Source organism: Silurus aristotelis (genome assembly GCF_946808225.1).
Source record: "Silurus aristotelis genome assembly, chromosome: 24".
NCBI lineage: Eukaryota > Metazoa > Chordata > Actinopteri > Siluriformes > Siluridae > Silurus > Silurus aristotelis.
The window spans coordinates 19229487-19247543 of NC_139597.1; the positions used below are offsets into that span (position 1 = coordinate 19229487).

Genomic DNA, 18057 nt, shown 5'->3' on the forward strand with positions numbered 1-18057 from the left:
TGCATTACGCTGATCTTCTTTAGTTATTTAGGTGCTGACTTTATCCAAACAGTATCTGTGTTTTGATGTGTGTGTGTGTGTGTGTGTGTGTGTGTGTGTGTGTAATGCATATGACTGCACAGGACTGCATTTGATTTATTGTTGTCTCCGAGTTGAGTGTTTTCTCATACTAACACGTCATTAAAGTGATGTTTTGGTGTGTGTGTGTGTGTGTGTGTGTGTGTGTGTGTAATGCATATGACTGCACTGCACTATTGTTATCTCCGAGTCGAGTGTTTTCTCATACTAACACGTCATTAAAGTGATGTTTTGGTGTGTGTGTGTGTGTGTGTGTGTGTGTGTGTGTGTGTGTAATGCATATGACTGCACTGCACTATTGTTATCTCCGAGTCGAGTGTTTTCTCATACTAACACGTCATTAAAGTGATGTTTTGGTGTGTGTGTGTGTGTGTGTGTGTGTGTGTGTAATGCATATGACTGCACTGCACTATTGTTATCTCCGAGTCGAGTGTTTTCTCATACTAACACATCATTAAAGTGATGTTTTGATGTATTATTTATTTTTTAAAAAAGCACTTTTTAAGAAATAAAGTATTTTTTGGGTTACAGCAGCAAATATACACTTCTACATACTGAGCATTTTTATTGTTATCTTTTTATGAATCGCTCTCCAGCTGTTATTCTATTGTGTTATTGTGATATTGAAAAAGTTCTGTTTTAACTGCATGAAACGCACTGGTCTGAGAAGCGTATCTGCGTATTTATGCTTCATTTGAAATATCTGTTAAGACGAGACGCTGGAACGTAAAAGGATTCCGTCTGGAAGTGTTTTTTGACAGAAGGAACAGAACATCATACCTTAGTTTCATTACACACACTGGCTGTGTTGTTAAAAAGGTTGTCTGGGTTAAAAACCAGATAAGGGACAGTCAAGATCTTCTACAGTCTTAACAAAGATCTCTAACCTGAAGATCTCTGAGCGAGCATGAAGCAGACCAGTGATTTATATCATGTATGATGTGGTTTGTGTGCAGTGTTATAATTTACTCTTTTTGCACTTCATAAGCATACAATCCTGTTTACTAATTAGTCTGGACCCATGACCTGTAACTAACCATGTTCTCCTCTTTTACACCATATGAGCAAAAGTGGACTCCTGAGCATCATATGTCAGATCTGGAACCCTGGGTCTCTTATTCTGAAGCAGAACATTCTAAAAACAGAATCTGTTCCCTCACCACATCCATAAACCTCCTCCTTGGTCTTCCTCTTTTCCTCCATCCTGGTGGCTCCATCCTCAGCATTCTCCTACTGATATACCCCATGTCCCTCCTCTGCACATATCCAAACCATCTCAATCTCCCCTCCCTCACCTTGTCTCCAAAACGTCCTACATGCGCTGTCCCTCTAATAAACTTATTTCTAATCCTGTCCATCGTCGTCACTCCCAATGAACATCTCAACATCTTCAGCTCTGCTACCTCCAGCTCCACCTCCTGTCTTTTACTCAATGCCACTGTCTCTAATCCATACAACATCTCAGGTCTCACCACAGTCCTATAAACTTTCCCTTTCACTCTCACAGATACTCTTCTATCACAAATCACTCCTGCTATCACTCTTCTCCACCCACTCCACCCTGCCTGCACTCTTTTCTTCACTTCTCTAACACACTCTCCATTACTTTGCACTGTTGACCCCAGATACCTGAACTTCTCCACCTTCTCCACCTCTTCTCCCTGCAACCGCACCCCTCCACTGCCCTCCCTCTCATTTACACACATGTACTCTGTCTTACTCCTACTGACTTTCATTCCCCTTCTCTCCAGCGTGTACCTCCACCTCTCCAGGATCTTCTCAACCTGCTCCCTACTCTCACCACAAATCACAATATCATCCACAAACACCATAGTCTACGGAGACTCCTGTCTGACCTCGTCCTTCAACCTGTCCATCACCACTGCAAACAGGAAAGGGCTCAGAGCCGATCCTTGATGCAGTCCAACCTCCACCTTGAACCAGTCTGTCGGTCCTACTGCACACTTCACTGCTGTCACACTGTCCCCATACGTGTCCTGCACCACCCTCACATACTGCTCTGACACACCAGACTTCCTCATACAATACCACAACTCCTCTCTCCACCCTGTCGTACGCTTTCTCTAAATCCACAAACACAATGCAACTCCTTCTGACCTTCTCTATACTTCTCCATCAACATTCTCAAAGCAAATAGCGCGTCTGTGGTGCTCTTCCTCGGCATGAAACCATACTGCTGCTCACAGATGGTCACCTCTTCTCTCAGCCTGGCTTCCACTACTCTTTCCCATAACTTCATGGTGTGACTGATCAAATTTATTCCCCTGTAGTTACTGCAGGTCTGCACATCTCCCTTATTCTTAAAGATCAGTACCAGCACACTCCTTCTCCATTCCTCAGGCATCTTCTCATCTTCCAATATTTATTAAAAATCCACCACATGGATGTATATTAAATATAAGTATTAGTTATTTCTTGACATTTTGAAAAAAGGTTCATGTGTTTTGATTTGTGTGCAATAAAAAATAATTTTGTGTAACCCATGCAGTGTGTGTGTGTGTGAGTGAGAGAGGAGGCAGTCTGGGACGCCGCCATGTTTCCACGCCCATACCAGACTCTTATTTTGAATTGTTCCAACCGGAAGTTTTTTTCCTCGTACTGCGATCACGGAGTAAACCTGAATCTGAGCTGATGTTGAAACTGCAGTGTAAATCCAGCGTCCATGGCTGAATTTGTTGTGGATAAACGAGAAGGACCGACACTGGAAGCCTCAGGTATTAAGATTTAGATCCTGTTTTCTGGCTCATGCTAGCAGGAGGTGGTGTGAACCTTCACAGGACTGTAGGAAAGTCTTCTGGTTCGTTAGTTATAAGTGAATAAGCTGATAAAAGATTATTCTCGCATGGAAATAAACTTTTATCATGTTCTCAGTAAGACTGTACTGAATGATAGATGTGTTATTGTGTTTCCTGCGCAGGTCTCAGGCTTCCTCTGTCCTCAGTGCGTCTGCTGGTTCCTCCTCTGCGCCTGATGTCTGCGTTTATGTGGCAGGTGGTGCAGGAGAAAAACCTGGTGCATTATGGGAAACTGGAGGAGTTTGTGTGTATGGTTACGGAGAGCGTGCCACACCTGCTGACTTACAGACAAAGAGTTCAGCTCATCCTGGGACTGAGGGCACGGGTGAGCGTGAACATCCACTGAACGTCAAGAGACGTTCGAGCGATCTTGAGACGTTCAAGTGAGCGATCTTGAGACGTTCAAGTGAGCGATCTTGAGACGTTCGAGCGATCTTGAGACGTTCGAGCGATCTTGAGACGTTCGAGCGAGTGATGTTGAGATGTTTAAGTGATCTTGAGACGTTCGAGCGAGCGATCTTGAGACGTTCGAGCGAGCGATCTTGAGACGTTCGAGCGAGCGATCTTGAGACGTTCGAGCGAGCGATCTTGAGACGTTCGAGCGAGCGATCTTGAGACGTTCGTTCTTGAGACGTTCGAGCGAGCGATCTTGAGACGTTCGAGTAAGCGATCTTGAGACTTTCGAGCGATCTTGAGACGTTCATGGGATCTTGAGACGTTCGAGCGAGTGATCTTGAGACATTCGAGTGATCTTGAGACATTCGAGTGAGCGATCTTAAGATGTTCGAGTGATCTTGAGATGTTCGAGTGAGCGTTCTTGAGACTTTCGTTCTTGAGACGTTCGAGCGAGTGATCTTAAGACGTTCGAGTGATCTTGAGATGTTTGAGTGAGCGTTCTTGAGACTTTCGTTCTTGAGACGTTCGAGCGAGCGATCTTGACACGTTCATGGGATCTTGAGACGTTCGAGCGAGCGATCTTGAGACGTTCGAGTGATCTTGAGACGTTCGAGTGAGCGATCTTGGGACGTTCGAGTGATCTTGAGCTGTTCGAGTGAGCGACATTGAGACGTTCGAATGAGCGATTTTGTGATGTTTGAGTGAGCGATGTTGAGATGTTCTTCAGATACTTTGTTACTGAAGAAGGAAGTATATGAGATCTGGATGTTAGAACAGACCTCTCAGGAGTCTGAGTGTAGGAATGTCTCGACAGTTGTCTCATATGTCTTCAGTTTGCACACATCTCATTTCTAATGGGTTTCTATCAGAAACTATTCCCTAAATATCAAGAAAATCACCAGTTTCTTCCTCTTGGTTCCCAAAAACGTGGGTTCCCTGAACACAACTTGGTCTTTTCCACGATTTTTTAAATACAATGTAATTTTGGAAAGGTTCATTATCACATTGCTCGTATTTAGGGGGGCCATGCAGTGAAGCTCAGGAATACAAAATGTAAATGTGGCCTATGTAATAAATCCATACTTGAGGGTGTGTGCAGTTTATTTTAGAGTTAAATTGATCTCTGGATACGACGTTTCAGAGCCACTGGAGTTTAATTTGAAATCTTTCTGAGACAAATGAATATCAAGTGTGAGTTTATTATCTGAGTGGAATAAAGTAGAATTTATTAGAAGATCTTTATATTGTTCTAATGTCGATTGTTCCTTTCGATGGATTCAGATGATCTTGGAGATGCTCCACAAGCCGGAGGATGTGAAACTCGTCCAGATGCACTTGGACAGAATGAGGCTTCCTGATATTCCGACCGGATGTTCTGTCGTGAGTAGATTTCTGTTTCACCGACATGCATGAAGACACGTCTTCCGCTTTGTCTCCAGGCACCGTGGAGAATAAATCCAGGTGTGTGTTATTTTTTCCTCAGGATGTAGACTCGGATTTTGAGCTCTCTGTGTGTAACTTTAAGGCGCTCGTCCTCGCGCTGTTGAAGGATCCTGCAGAAAAAGTCTATTTCTTTCAGGTGAGTTCTGACATTTGTATTAAATTCATGTGATTGACAGTTCAGTCTGAATTCATTTGCGAGTTCTTCTTTCTGTTGGTGTTCTTTTCTGGTGCAGGAGGTGTTTCCTGTGGAATATGGTCCACGCTATGACTCCGCGCTGAAGGAACTAATGTGGGAGCTGCTGTCCCGTCTCGAGAGGCTCTTTCCCGTTCCAGACTTTAAAGAGGTGCAGGAGAATTTAAACGCTAAACCAAATCATGTGACATTTTTAATCACGTCACGACCCTTTGAGGGAGCGATACGAGGTGTAATGTGGATGGGGTGAACAGTTGGTATTAGAAGACTAATTCATACAACACAAAGAATAAACTAAAAGAACTGATTGTGATGTGTTCCAGACTATATCTTGGCTCACTCCTGCCCCTGCTGGTATGGATGAATGCATGCAGTCTGAGCCCAAACATCTGAAAGCTCTATTTGAGCAGCACAAAGTCGTCAGCACCGTGGACCATCACAACTGGGCTAAAGGTTCCTCGTTAGGTAATGTGGTCAAAAGTTTGTGGACACCCAACAATCACATTCCTGTATGCTTGGTATGAGCGCCTTCACTCTTCTGTGAAGCCTTTCCACTAGATTTTGGATCGTGGCTCTGATCATTCATGAGTGAGTGAGATCAGACACTGATGTTGAAGAAAAATTGAAGATAATTTAAATGTGAAATTAAAATCACCATAAAGTCACTGTTAATTAGGGAGTCGTTGCGATTGAACCAAATCATTTAAAGAGTCGATTCATTCAAGAACAAAACACCATCGTGTTGCTCAGGGACGAAACAGTGCTGCTGCTTTGTTTGGAATGATTTTTGTTCGGGGAAATCGAGGAAAAACAGGTTCCGTGTCTAAAGCGTAAGCCTTTTAATATGACCTTTTTGTTTAACGAAATATCAAAATGCTGATTTTTAGAGAAATGAACTGAACGATATGAAATGATATAAATGGACACATTTTCTGATATTTTCATCTTGAATTTCGTGATCATTCTAAATGCATTTTAATAAACGGAATCCTAGACACTAGACTTCATCGCGTGATGTACGCGTGCAATCTGTAGGTGTGTTTTTGTGATATACTTGATAATGTTGCATCGTTAAAAACAACAGTTGTAATATTATCGATATACATATCGTACACCCCGAGTCTGATGGTCAGGTTTCCTCATGCTTTCGGTGATATCAGGTATTGACTACTATTTTATTTCTCGCACCCGCAGATGCTCTGAATGCTACCTCAGGAGACTGTATAATCTCTTCGCTTTCTGTCCCTCCGTCGACACACATGGCTGTCACTACTGAATCTATGGTTTACCACATCCAGCCGACCACCGTGACCATCTTGAGCCAGACCGCCCTGGGCCAGTTGGGCTCCGAAGCCATCATTGTGACTGATTACTCAGAAGTTGAATTGGACAGCACTGAAGTGGCCGAGGAACCGGTGGACAGATGCGTAGAGGTGCACACCGGAAGCACCTCGGTGGTGGAGGTTCTCCGCAACCAAGCTGCTGTTGAAGAAGAGGAGATCATTACTGTGAGCCAACACGGCATATTTCCCAAAGATCCAGAGAGCAACCGCAGCAGTGAGGAGGACGAGAGAAGTCTTTGTGAGAAATCTACTCAATGCGAAATCATCAGTGACGTGACCGATCTCAGGAGCACGGGGAATGATCACTCAAATGAGTTGGATGGGGAACGACACAATAAAGAGCTCATGGGAAGAACCAAAGATGCACCGCAGCCTCCTGTATGTCAGGAGGACGTCGGAGAACCTGATCCTCCTCAGGATAAGAGCATGGGCTTAACCAGCAAGGACCAGGCAGTGCCGGAGCGAAGGGGACGTGGAAGACCGAGGAAGAACACCCTGGTACCAAAGCTGGTTCAGAACGGGAGACGAGGGAGACGACCCAAAACGGGAAAAAACACAGAGAAAAAGTATGGAACAGACTCGTGTACATCAGTTGTGTTTTCTCCTAAACTGTTTTTATTAATTATGTTGTCTTACTGTCTTATTTATTTCACAGGAAAAATGAAGACAATGGAGAAAAAACTGGTAAATTCACTAGATGGACAAAAGTTTGTGGATTATAGTATAATGTGCTTTTATTTTTAACAATTTTTTTTACATCCTATTCCACATTTAGTCTCCATTCGCTGTTATAATACCCTTCACTCTTCCAGGAAGATGTTCTGCTAGATTTAGCTATAAGGGCATTGATAAAGTGATGTAGATGAGGTGAGGAGGCCTGGGGTGCAGTCAGCATGAAAATATTCTTCCCAAAGGTGTTCAATAGAGTTTATAGCTGTATAGCAGGAGATCTTCCACTCCAAACCATATCTTCATAGAGCTGGCTTTTACACACAGGGTTGGCATTGCCATGCTGGAACACGTTTGGGTCTTCTAGTTCAAGTGAGGGGAAATATTTACTTATTTACATAATTCATTTTCATGATTCAGTACTGGTTTTTTTTTTTTTTGTTTTTTTTTTTATATAGTATTATTTTATAAAGTAATTCAGTACTATTTTACTGAACTTTATTACAAATATTTAAGTAAATAAATATGAATATATTAATTAATCGATATAATTATATCATTAATAAATAATAAATACTGTATAATATTGCACTCTCCATGCAGCACGCAGTTTCGCTTGTAAAAAAAAAAAAGCATGTAGTGTCAGAGATTCACCTCTAGAGGCCGCTCCGGTAACGACAGTGGACAAGAAACTATCAGTATAAATAGTTCCAGCAACCAACTATCGTCAAAAAATTATGAATTGGTCGACCTTGAATTCAGTATGTGCAAAAAACATTTGTGACATCAAACAGACAAATAAATGATTTTGTTTTTTTTGGGGTTTTTTGTGACACACAAAAATATTTTAATAGTAGAAAACGTATAAAATTCAGAGATCTTTCAGGTATAAATATTTCTATAATATTCAGTCTATAATATTTTTGGAAGAAAAAAAGTTAAATTAAAAAAGAACGTATTATTTGGATGTTTGTGATGTAAGAACATGGTCATCATCATTACACTTCTTCCAGATGGAAAGTCCGAGACGTTCAAGACTGAAAACGACGGTACGGAAAACACGGTCCTGTCTTGTGACCCGAACACGGCGAGACCCATAAACACTGAAACGTCAGAAAACCCCCGTGCCCGGTACGTTTGCAACACGTGTGGCCGCAAGTTCACTCGCACGTCGGATGTCCGGCGGCATCAGCTGACCCACACGGGCGAGCGACCGTTCCGTTGCGCTCACTGCGAGAAGACGTTCCAGCACGCGTGGGATCTGACTAAGCACTGCCGTAAGTTTCATGGCGAAGCCTCGTTCTCTTGCTGCCTCTGTCCGAATCAGTTCGTCAATTTCCGCTCCCTGACTGCACACCATAAGAAGAGCCACGGCGGCGAGCTGCCGCATTACTGCTCCATCTGCGGGCAGGCCAGTGTCAGCGAGGCTGCTCTCGTGCAGCACCGGAAAACGCACAGCGCTACTCAGCAGTATGTTTGCGAGCAATGCGGCGAAGGCTTTGACACTTTACTGCAGCGCTCGGTCCACAGACAGAGCCACCGCATGCACCGCAAGTTTAAATGTCCGCAGTGTGACAAGACGTACTCGCGACAGGCGGACGTGAAGCGCCACCTGCTGAGCCACACGGGCGAGCGGCCGCATCCATGCAACCTGTGTGGAAAAAGCTTCGCGCTCCGGGCCGGCCTCCAGAAACACCAGCTCACTCACACAGGCGAGAGACCGTTCCCTTGCCCTCACTGCCCCAAGGCCTTCAACCTGCTCTCGATCATGCGTCGACACGAGCGCATGCACACGGGAGAGCGCCCGTTCCTGTGTTCGCAATGCGGCAAGCGCTTCCTGTCGCTCGGAGAACTCCTCAAGCACGACAAGTCGCACACGGACGCCCGGCCGCACGTGTGCACTCAGTGCCAGAAGAGATTCAAGTCCAAGCGAGCTCTGCACGAGCACGTTCTCAGCCACAGCGGCATGCGCCCGTATCCATGCAAATACTGCGACAAGACGTTCTCCAAGCCTTTCGCTTTGAACCGCCACCATTTGATGCACACGGGCGAGAGACCCTTTGCGTGCTTGCACTGCGAGAAGACCTTCCTGACGTCGGCCGAGTTGGCCTTGCACAAGCGCGTGCACACCGGAGAGCGGCCCTACGTCTGCCCAGAGTGCCCCTGGAAGTTTCGGAGTTCCTCCGAGTTGGCACGTCACCGGCGCACTCACGGCCAGCAGAGGGCGTACTCCTGCAGCTACTGTCCCAAAATCTACACTGGCATATCGAAATTAAAAAACCACATGCGAATGCACACCGGGGAGGACAACACAAAGTGCCCTGAGGACATTAGCCATACAGTAGAAGTCCAAGAGTTTACTCTGACAGAGGGCGACGTTACTCAGAGCCTCTCATGATCACATGACTCTGCAAATGCGATTATATTCTCAGTTAATATTACAAAGACTAAGATTTTGTTTTTGCAATGATGTATAATGGATTCACTCTATAATGACTATTAAACTGTTACACACACGGTCTGAGTCAAAGTCTGTTTTTCTCCTCCACACACACACACACACACACACACACACACACACACACTCCTGATTACTGTTCAGTACCTAATGTACTGGTGTATTCTTCATCTGTAGTTTTCTACATCCAGGGTGCATTTTAATAATACATTTGCTTTTGGCTGCATAGCTCAAAATTTTGTTCCTTCATGCTAGAGGAAACACAAAAGTGCAAGTTTAGCGATACTTGGCCTGAAATAAATGAATTAACAACATGTTTGTGTGTGTGTGTTTTAGATGTTGTGATAAAGGTCTTAAATTGCATTATTAATGGTCTTAAAAAGGTCTTAAATTAGAAACCTGCAGAAACCCTGTAAGAATACCATCATGGCAATGAAAGTGGGATTTATTGGGCAGCAAGTGAGCAGTTTTGGAAGCGGATGTGCTGAAAAAAGGAAAAATGTGCAAGAATCTGGGTGACTTTGAGAAGAGCCAGAAACATCTTAAGGAACATGACAAAGAGCTCAGGGTGTTGATTTGGAATCCAAAGTCCTGCTCACTCACTCACTCACTCACTCACTCACTCACCCACCCACTCACTCACTCACTCACTCACACACACACACACACACACACACACACACACACACACACACACACACACACACACACACACACACACACACACACACACACACACACACACACACAAAGGTGAGAAGCGGATCTACACAATTATTTAGATCTTATTGAGAGTGCAGTTTGGTCCTCTGGACGCATGAGGGCGTTGTAAGAAATAAAATAAAAACTTAAGAAAGCGCGCTACTGAAACATCCGGTGATGTGTTCAACAGCTCCATGAATTTCTTGCCTAATTGTATTGTTCTTCTAAACACCAGATTTGCTGCTCACAAACGCGTTCTGGAGAAGCAGTTTGTTTCATTTGTGAGGTGAAGTAAAAGCTGCGCGATTCCGTGGAGAAACCAGAGTCCAGCCAGGCTGTGGGGATGGAAGTTTTCGGGCAGGAGAACACCAAGGGTAAGGCAACAGCAGGTAAATGTGCTGTGGAACACTTTGAGATGTTTGGTGCGCATGTCCTACTCCTAGTTACTGCACTCAGGGTGCGTTTACTTTTGCACTCCACCTACAGTGTGTGTAAGTGTGTGTATTCGGACTTAAAACTAAACGTGGAGACAGATAGCCATACATCTGATTCTGAAGCAGGAGTGCACTATTATTATTATTATTATTATTTTTATTATTTTTATTATTTTTATTATTGTTATTGTTATTGTATTTTTTTAATTATTATTTTTATTACTAATTATTATTGTATTTCTGTTCTTATTATTATTGGGGCAGAGGTTCATAAAAAAAAAAAAATGAAGGCATGACATTGGTTTGAAAAGTCAATATATGAGACTAAGAGAAATAAGATATTTCAAGAATAATATCAGAATATTTTGGAAACTAAAAAGTAATATTTGGGAATAAAATCTGAATATTTTAGGAAGAATATCATTATCAGTCAACATGCAACATAAAAAAAATATACACACAGACAGAGAGACAGACAGAGAGACAGACAGAGATAAGTGAATCTAAACATAAACGATGTTGAGTCTGATCCTAAACTGATTCAGCATTTCAGACCAGCTTCGGATATTAAACTGGTAGGTGCCTAATACACACACATGAGGAATCTCACCTTCATAGTCTCCATTATATTCAATTAATTACAGTAGACATCGTAACAAAGCAGCTGGATATAAATAAATTCTTCTATACATTTGTCCCTAATGATCGATTTAGAGGTGATGATGGTGGGACATCATGATGCTTATCGATGTGGATGTTGTTCCAGATCCTCCTCTCCTGGCCTCTCTGCGTCTCCTGATCCCACCTCTGCGCCTGATCTCGGCAGTCCTGTGGCGGGTCGTGCAGCAGCAGGACGTAATGCAGTACGGGATGCTCGCCGACTTCGTGACGTTGGTTACTGAAGCCATTCCGGAGCTTTTCAGTCCAACTAACGCTGTTCAGCTTGTTCTGGGCCTTAGAGCAAAGGTGAAGCGTTCAAAACCACTGGTTTGAGGAAGGAACCACTAGCGTGTCGGGTGTCCCAATACTTTTGGAGTATATTAAGCAGTAGATAACTCTCTTGATGAACTTCCTTCTTTGTTTTTGTACCAGCTTATTCTGGAGCTGTGCTACCGGGATGAACCGGCGGACGCACGTGTCCAGCCTCACCTCAACAGCGTCCAGACGGTTCTTTGTCTGGTCAAACAGGCAAGTCCTCAAGTTTCACCAAAACGTAAAAAACATTCGCTACATCACAGTTTATTTTATTCGATAAGTGCACAAGCATGTCTGATAACCAGGCTGCTGTGTGAACATCCAGGTGGAGAGCACGGGGCTCGAAGAGGCAGGAGATCACTTTGTGGAAGTGGTTGAGACGCTCATCAAAGACGCTGAGCAGAGAGAACATTTCTTCCAGGTCTGGAAGTGTAATATGAGCACTGAGATATAAATATCTTCTGCTTCTGCTGCATTTTAACATACAAAATAGACCTGAAGTTCAAAGTTTGGTATAGAGAACATGTGAAGAACATGTAAAGAACGTATGTGAACAGTGTGTAATCTCTTTATCTCCTGCAGTCATTCAGCATTGTTATTAGGAACGCTCCAAACATCTCCTCCACTTTTTATTTGTTACCAGACGATCATTTCAGAAGCTACTATGGAGAAACATTGTGTACAGCATTCGTGGTGTTTCTTTCTCTTGTAGAACGTGTTTCCAGTGGTGTTTGGCCCCAGCTATGACTCCGCCCTTCAGAGATTGCTGTGGGACTTCCTGTCCCGACTGGAGCGCTTCCTGCCAGTGCCGGACCTTCTTCAGGTGATAAACATCGAGCTGGATTAGGATCTGCAAACGTTGTTTTGTTGTACTCCTAGAGTAGATTTGATAAAGATCTCTGGATCCTTTGGGTTTCAGACAGCGGCCTGGATCAGGTCCGAGTCTTCTGCTTTGAAAGACTGTGAGGAATCCATCAGGAACCCAGAAAACTTGAAATCGCTGCTCCATCACCATAAGTGCTTAGGACATCTGGACACATGTGGTAGGTGATTGTGAGGGTGAGGGTTCTGGGAAACGAAATTAAGCACATTTCAGCAACACTTTTATTAGGAACACCTTCTCACGTAATGGTCCAGTCAGGTTCTCACAAGTTCCAACTGGCTTCACTGAGACTCTGACAACATGAAGTTAAAAATGAGTCATTAATGCACTATAAATGTATTTTTTCGTTTTTGAACTGTACAAAGTTTTTTTCTGATTTTCCTCCTCAGTCTCCTCATCATTGGCGCGAGATGGTGACTGCATCCTGAGCGCTTTGTCTGGAAAAAAAACCCGAGTGGCTCAGATGAACCCAAGCGATGGTCCACCTGCTCCAACTCCTCCCACCGAAATGGCCATGTGTCTGATGGACGCAACCGACGTCGAGACGATCGTCGTGACATCCGACTGGACGGGGATCGAATTACGTTCGAACCATGACGAGGATGGAGAAGATCCGCATCTTGGTGCCGACTGCAAGGAGTCTAAAGGGGACGCAGAGGAACGTGAAATCCGAGCCGAGAAAATCACAGAGAAGCGTTTAGAAGATCACAACGGATCTGTAGGTTGCAGGACTGCAGGAGAAGAAGAACTGCAATGCGATGCTGAGGAGAGCCTGAGTATCACTTCTCCTGTGAAGTCTACGCAAACTGTGACCCGCAGGTCCGCTCGGAAACCTAAGCAGACGTGGAAGTTGAAATTAGTCAACCTTCAGACGCAGAAACGAAAGAATGGTGCGGAAACCCGACACAAGCGAGAGAGAACGACGAGGAGCTCCAGAGATGAGACGGAGATACGCGGAGAGCAGGTCGCTTCAGATGACGGGTCAGAACACGTTTAATTATAGTGTCAGAGATCATGGATTACTGTTAGAGATGCACTGTATGGTCAATAGTTGGTGGACGTCTGACCACATTCCATTCAGTCTCCATTTGTTGTTCTGATAAAAAAAATTTGTGCTCATTTGAGGGTTTTACCAAAGTGATGTGGGTGAGGTGAAGAGGTCTGGGGTGCAGTCAGCCTTTACATTCATCTCAATAGCTCTTGTAGCTCTATAGCAGGAGATCTTCCACTCCATCTTCTGGCTTTGTGCACTAGAGCATTGTCATGATGATGCAATTTTGTATTTTGTAGTCTAAGTGGAATTTTAAATAATTGTGCGCCTCCGGGTCGGTGGGAACAGTTTGGGGAGGATCTACAATACGGGTGGGAAAAGACGTACTAAATACTCATTTAGAGTATATTAGACCACGTTGTATCGTTTGTGTAATAAAATCAGAATATTCAGGGAATGAAATTGTAATATTATTTGGAAATAAAATCTGAATATTTAAGGAATACAATTTTAATATTTGGGTATTAAATCAGAATATTTGGGGAAAAGATTTTGAATATTATTTGGAAAAAAAAATGTGAATTTTTTTGGGGGAAGAAGTTTAAAAATTATTTGGGAATAAAATCTAAATATTTGGGGAATGAAATTTTCATATTTTGGAAATAAAATATGTAATGATGATTTTTTTTTTGTGTTTTTTTTAAGAGATGCTGCTGAGATGTCGGGATCTGCTGATCACGTCACGAGCGACAGAAATGCAGGTCCAGTCTCGTTTCACTCCACAAGTTATATTATAAGTGTATTTTTACATGCAGTGACGTGATTAACGTGTATATTTTGCGTTAGGGGACGTCCCCCGTACACGTGCATAGAGTTGAATTCATTGTGATGCACAGCAATGCTGATGATGATCTCCAAACAGTTTTTGCAGAGCTCTCGTCCAGGACGTTCTCCTGCCCTCAGTGCCCGTTTACACACGTTCAGGAGCGCTACGTGAAAAGTCACATGAAAAAAGTTCACCCGGTTTCACCGTCGTCCGGCCAGAAAGAGCCTCACGTGTGCTGCGTGTGTGGTAAAGGTTACCGTTACCCGGGCATGCTGAGGGCGCACGAGCGCAGCCACACGGGCGAGCAGCCCTTCCAGTGTACGGCGCCCCACTGTGGCCGGCGCTTCTCCTACGTTCAAGCTCTACGTCGCCATCGTTTGGTTCATGGCCACAAAAACACCTCCGAAGAGGCCGACGAGACCGAGGACTGGATGTACAGCTGCCTGTACTGCAGCGAGAGCTTCAGCTCGCTCAGCGCTCGCCGTGAGCACCACAAGACGCATCCCGAGGATGAACTGAAGCGCTGCAGCGACTGCGGGAAGAGGCTGAGCTGTCAGGCGGCGCTGATCCGGCACAAGCGAGGCCACGTGGGCGAGCGCCAGCACAGGTGTCTGCTCTGCAGCTCCAGCTTTGTTTGCGCTACGAGTTTCAAGCGCCACATGATGGTGCACAAGCCTGAGCGTCCGTACCGCTGCAGCTGCGGGAAAGGCTTCACCTACAAAGGCGCTCTGGTCTCTCATCAGCGCACTCACACGGCCGAGCGGCGCTACAGGTGTTCCCGGTGCAGCAGGTGCTTCCTTTACCCCGGAGAACTCCGGAAGCACGAAAGGACGCACTCGGACGAGAAACCGTACCTGTGCCCGCACTGCGGGAAGAGTTTTAAAAGAGAGAGGATTCTCAGAGCGCACGTAGCCGGCCACACCGAGGACAAAATCTTCAAATGCTCCACATGCGACAAAACGTTCTCCTATAAAGCGAGCCTGACGAGGCACGAGCTCACGCACACGGGCGAACGGCCGTTCCTCTGCTCAGACTGCGGCAAGACGTTCTTCTCGTTCGGCGAGCTGCTGAAACACCAGCGCTACCACACAGGGATCAAACCGTTCCAGTGCTCACACTGCGACAAGAGCTTCACTCAGGCCTGCTACCTGCAGCTGCACACCAGGTACCACACAGGAGTGCGACCCTACACCTGCCCCCAGTGCAACAAGAGCTTCTTTACTTCCTGTCGCCTCAAACGACACGCGCAGATCCACACGGACGAGAAGCCGTTCGAGTGCGCCGAGTGCGGCAAGAGGTTCAGGCAGGCGTACGTCCTGAAAGTCCACCGCCGCACTCATCTGGAGAAAGAACTCAGGGTTTAGTGGACTTTTATTTTCACTGTTTGTTTTATTTCTTATATTTTGCTTTTCGAAAAAAACCTGCACTTTCCTTTTGAATCGGTTAATAAATAAGATTTTTGGCATTAACTTGTGTTCTGTTCAGTCCAGCTGGAAGCAGCAGCTCCTCATGTGAACAGCACAACAATACGTGCATTTATGAGGATTGAGGAAGAGAACTCGATGTTCTTTCACATGTAGCCTGAAATATACCTGAAAGAAAGAACCTCTAAAGTCCTTCTGAACACCATAAAAAATTCCATTCTTTATTTGTCCACATGATGTCGCTCTTGCTTCGTTACAAATAGTGCACCTGCCATTGAGCCCAAATTGGTACATTAATCCCAGTGTATATTAAACACTAATACTTAATATTCAGATATAATTTAACACACAAACGAATGCGAGAAAGCCGTGTTAATTGGGAATTGAGCTTTTCCTGCTTTCTGTATTTCTGTGCAGTCAAGGGAACATTCAATACAACACCCTCGCAACACAAAGACGCAAAAGGGCAGATGCCTGTAGGGGTCTCGACTGAGTTCTCCTGCTCCTCCTGCCTGACTCTCAGCTTCAGAGTCCAGCTGTGAGAGCAGAAAGAGCAGATTGGCTGTAGTGCCCTGCTGCTGTGTGCTGACCTTTTATATACATCGGGCCGTGGATAAAAGCTGCCCTTCTGCAAAGATATATAGTTTCTCTGCTCACACCTCAGTGTGAAGGCACTAATTACAGTTTTGTCGAACGGAGCTTAGAGTTCTTAATTAACAAGGAACTGTGACCGTCAGCAACCGAACGCACTGACGTTGATTTGGTCTCGGTTTTCCCCTCGGAGGAGGTAACCTCATTGCCATTTGAAAGGCCAAGAGATCATGGATAGGCTTAATGCCAAGTAATGCTGGGAAAGATTATTCATGATAGCATGACTTTTGCTAAATGGATTTATAAATTAAAAAAGAGTAATTAAGACATTCTCCTGTCAGAAAGTCTTATGTGACCTGAAAGCTTCATTACTAGGTGATCAGAAAGACCTCATTCATAGGAAAATCACTCAGGCTTCCTTTGGCCATACATTCCTCCAGACCTCCAGGCAAAAATTAATTTCAGAAACCTGACTTTTCCACCCATACGTGGTTCTTTGCCAAATTGTTACCAATTGTATCAGACGTCTTTGGATGTATGAGCGTGAAATCGTCACTTTATTTGAACTAGGAGACCCAAACGTGTTCCAGCTCGATGAAGATCTGGTGTACATGGGTTGGAGAGTAAGATCTCCTGTTATAGAGCTTCTATTAAACATATGAGTTCTACTCACATCACCTACATCAGAACTTGACCTTAATAACGCCCTTGTTTCTGAATGAGCACAAATCTCCAGCTTTGGAACATCTTCCAGAAGAGTGGAGGTTGGAGGCACATACATCACTGGATTCTGGCGATCGATCTTTTTTTCTGCTAATATTAACTGCAGCAAAAACTATTAAAATCTGTTTTGTATTAATCAGTAAATCGTCTAGCATTATCCCTCATCCCTGGTCAGAGTATAACAGCACATAGAGCCACTCTCTCAGACATTTTCTTTAACAATAATGTTCCTTCTTGGGGTCTCTGAAAAGATTATTACTATTATAAGGTCTCAGGCCAGCTAGCTTAATGCTAGAGAGACACCATTAAAACCTCATCATCTCAGCTATTGTGAATAAATATTAAAAACCTCTTTTTCAGGTCGTCTCGTGAGGAAGCCGTAATGCTTTTAATACGCTTCCTGAAATCGGAATGAGGTCACGATCTCACGCGTGCGTAATGAGCTAATCCGTTTAATGCTAACTTTGTGTCACCCAAAGAATAGCTCTGTGCCTCCTCACAGGCAGCGGACGCCAGCGGGAGGGGATATAAATAGGGTCCCTAATAGATTAATTAGGTTTCCGTGATTTGTTGTTCTGTTGTTTTGAAGCAGACACAACAGCTGGAAGAAAGACTTCCCAAAGCGGTGACAAATAACAACAATTTCTGTAGAGACACAATCTTTCCAGAAAGAGAGAGAGAGAGAGAGATGACAAAAGACTATAGGCTACGTCTAACTTCATCTAACTGCACCAAGATTTAATTTGGGTGACATCAGTCTACTGTAATAGCATTACACGCTTCACCCAAATTATGATCAATGCAAAGCAAGAATGATAATGTTATCAGCCGAGTAAAAGGAATGAAAACTTTTTGTATTTGAAACCCGTCAGAAAGCAGCTTGTACACAAAATCAGTCTCAAAGCAGAAAATTTACACTGATCAGGTATTACTTTATAACATTCTGAGTGGTAAGGTGAAGAACACTGATGATCTCTTCATCATGGCACCTGTTAGTGGTTGGATTTATTTATTAGGCAGCAACATTTTGTCCTCAAAGTTGATGTTAGAAGCAGGAAAACGGCAGGAAAGGATTCGAGCGAGTTTGACAAATTGTGATGTCTAGACGTCTG

General features: G+C 44.2%; 1 protein-coding gene across 1 annotated transcript; it reads left to right on the forward strand.

Moving 5' to 3' along the window:
- The first annotated feature begins 2663 nt into the window (after nucleotides 1-2663).
- On the forward strand, nucleotides 2664-15670 carry LOC310719322 (uncharacterized protein). The gene is made up of 17 exons (XM_083528911.1): nucleotides 2664-2813; nucleotides 3017-3219; nucleotides 4572-4670; nucleotides 4774-4869; nucleotides 4967-5077; nucleotides 5250-5391; nucleotides 6121-6835; nucleotides 6925-6953; nucleotides 7952-9331; nucleotides 11299-11498; nucleotides 11625-11720; nucleotides 11833-11928; nucleotides 12220-12330; nucleotides 12427-12550; nucleotides 12780-13371; nucleotides 14087-14142; nucleotides 14304-15670. The coding sequence occupies exons 1-17, from the start codon at nucleotides 2762-2764 to the stop codon at nucleotides 15569-15571; spliced, it is 5370 nt and encodes a 1789-aa protein (XP_083385037.1). The 5' UTR covers nucleotides 2664-2761; the 3' UTR covers nucleotides 15572-15670.
- The last annotated feature ends 2387 nt before the right edge of the window (nucleotides 15671-18057 follow it).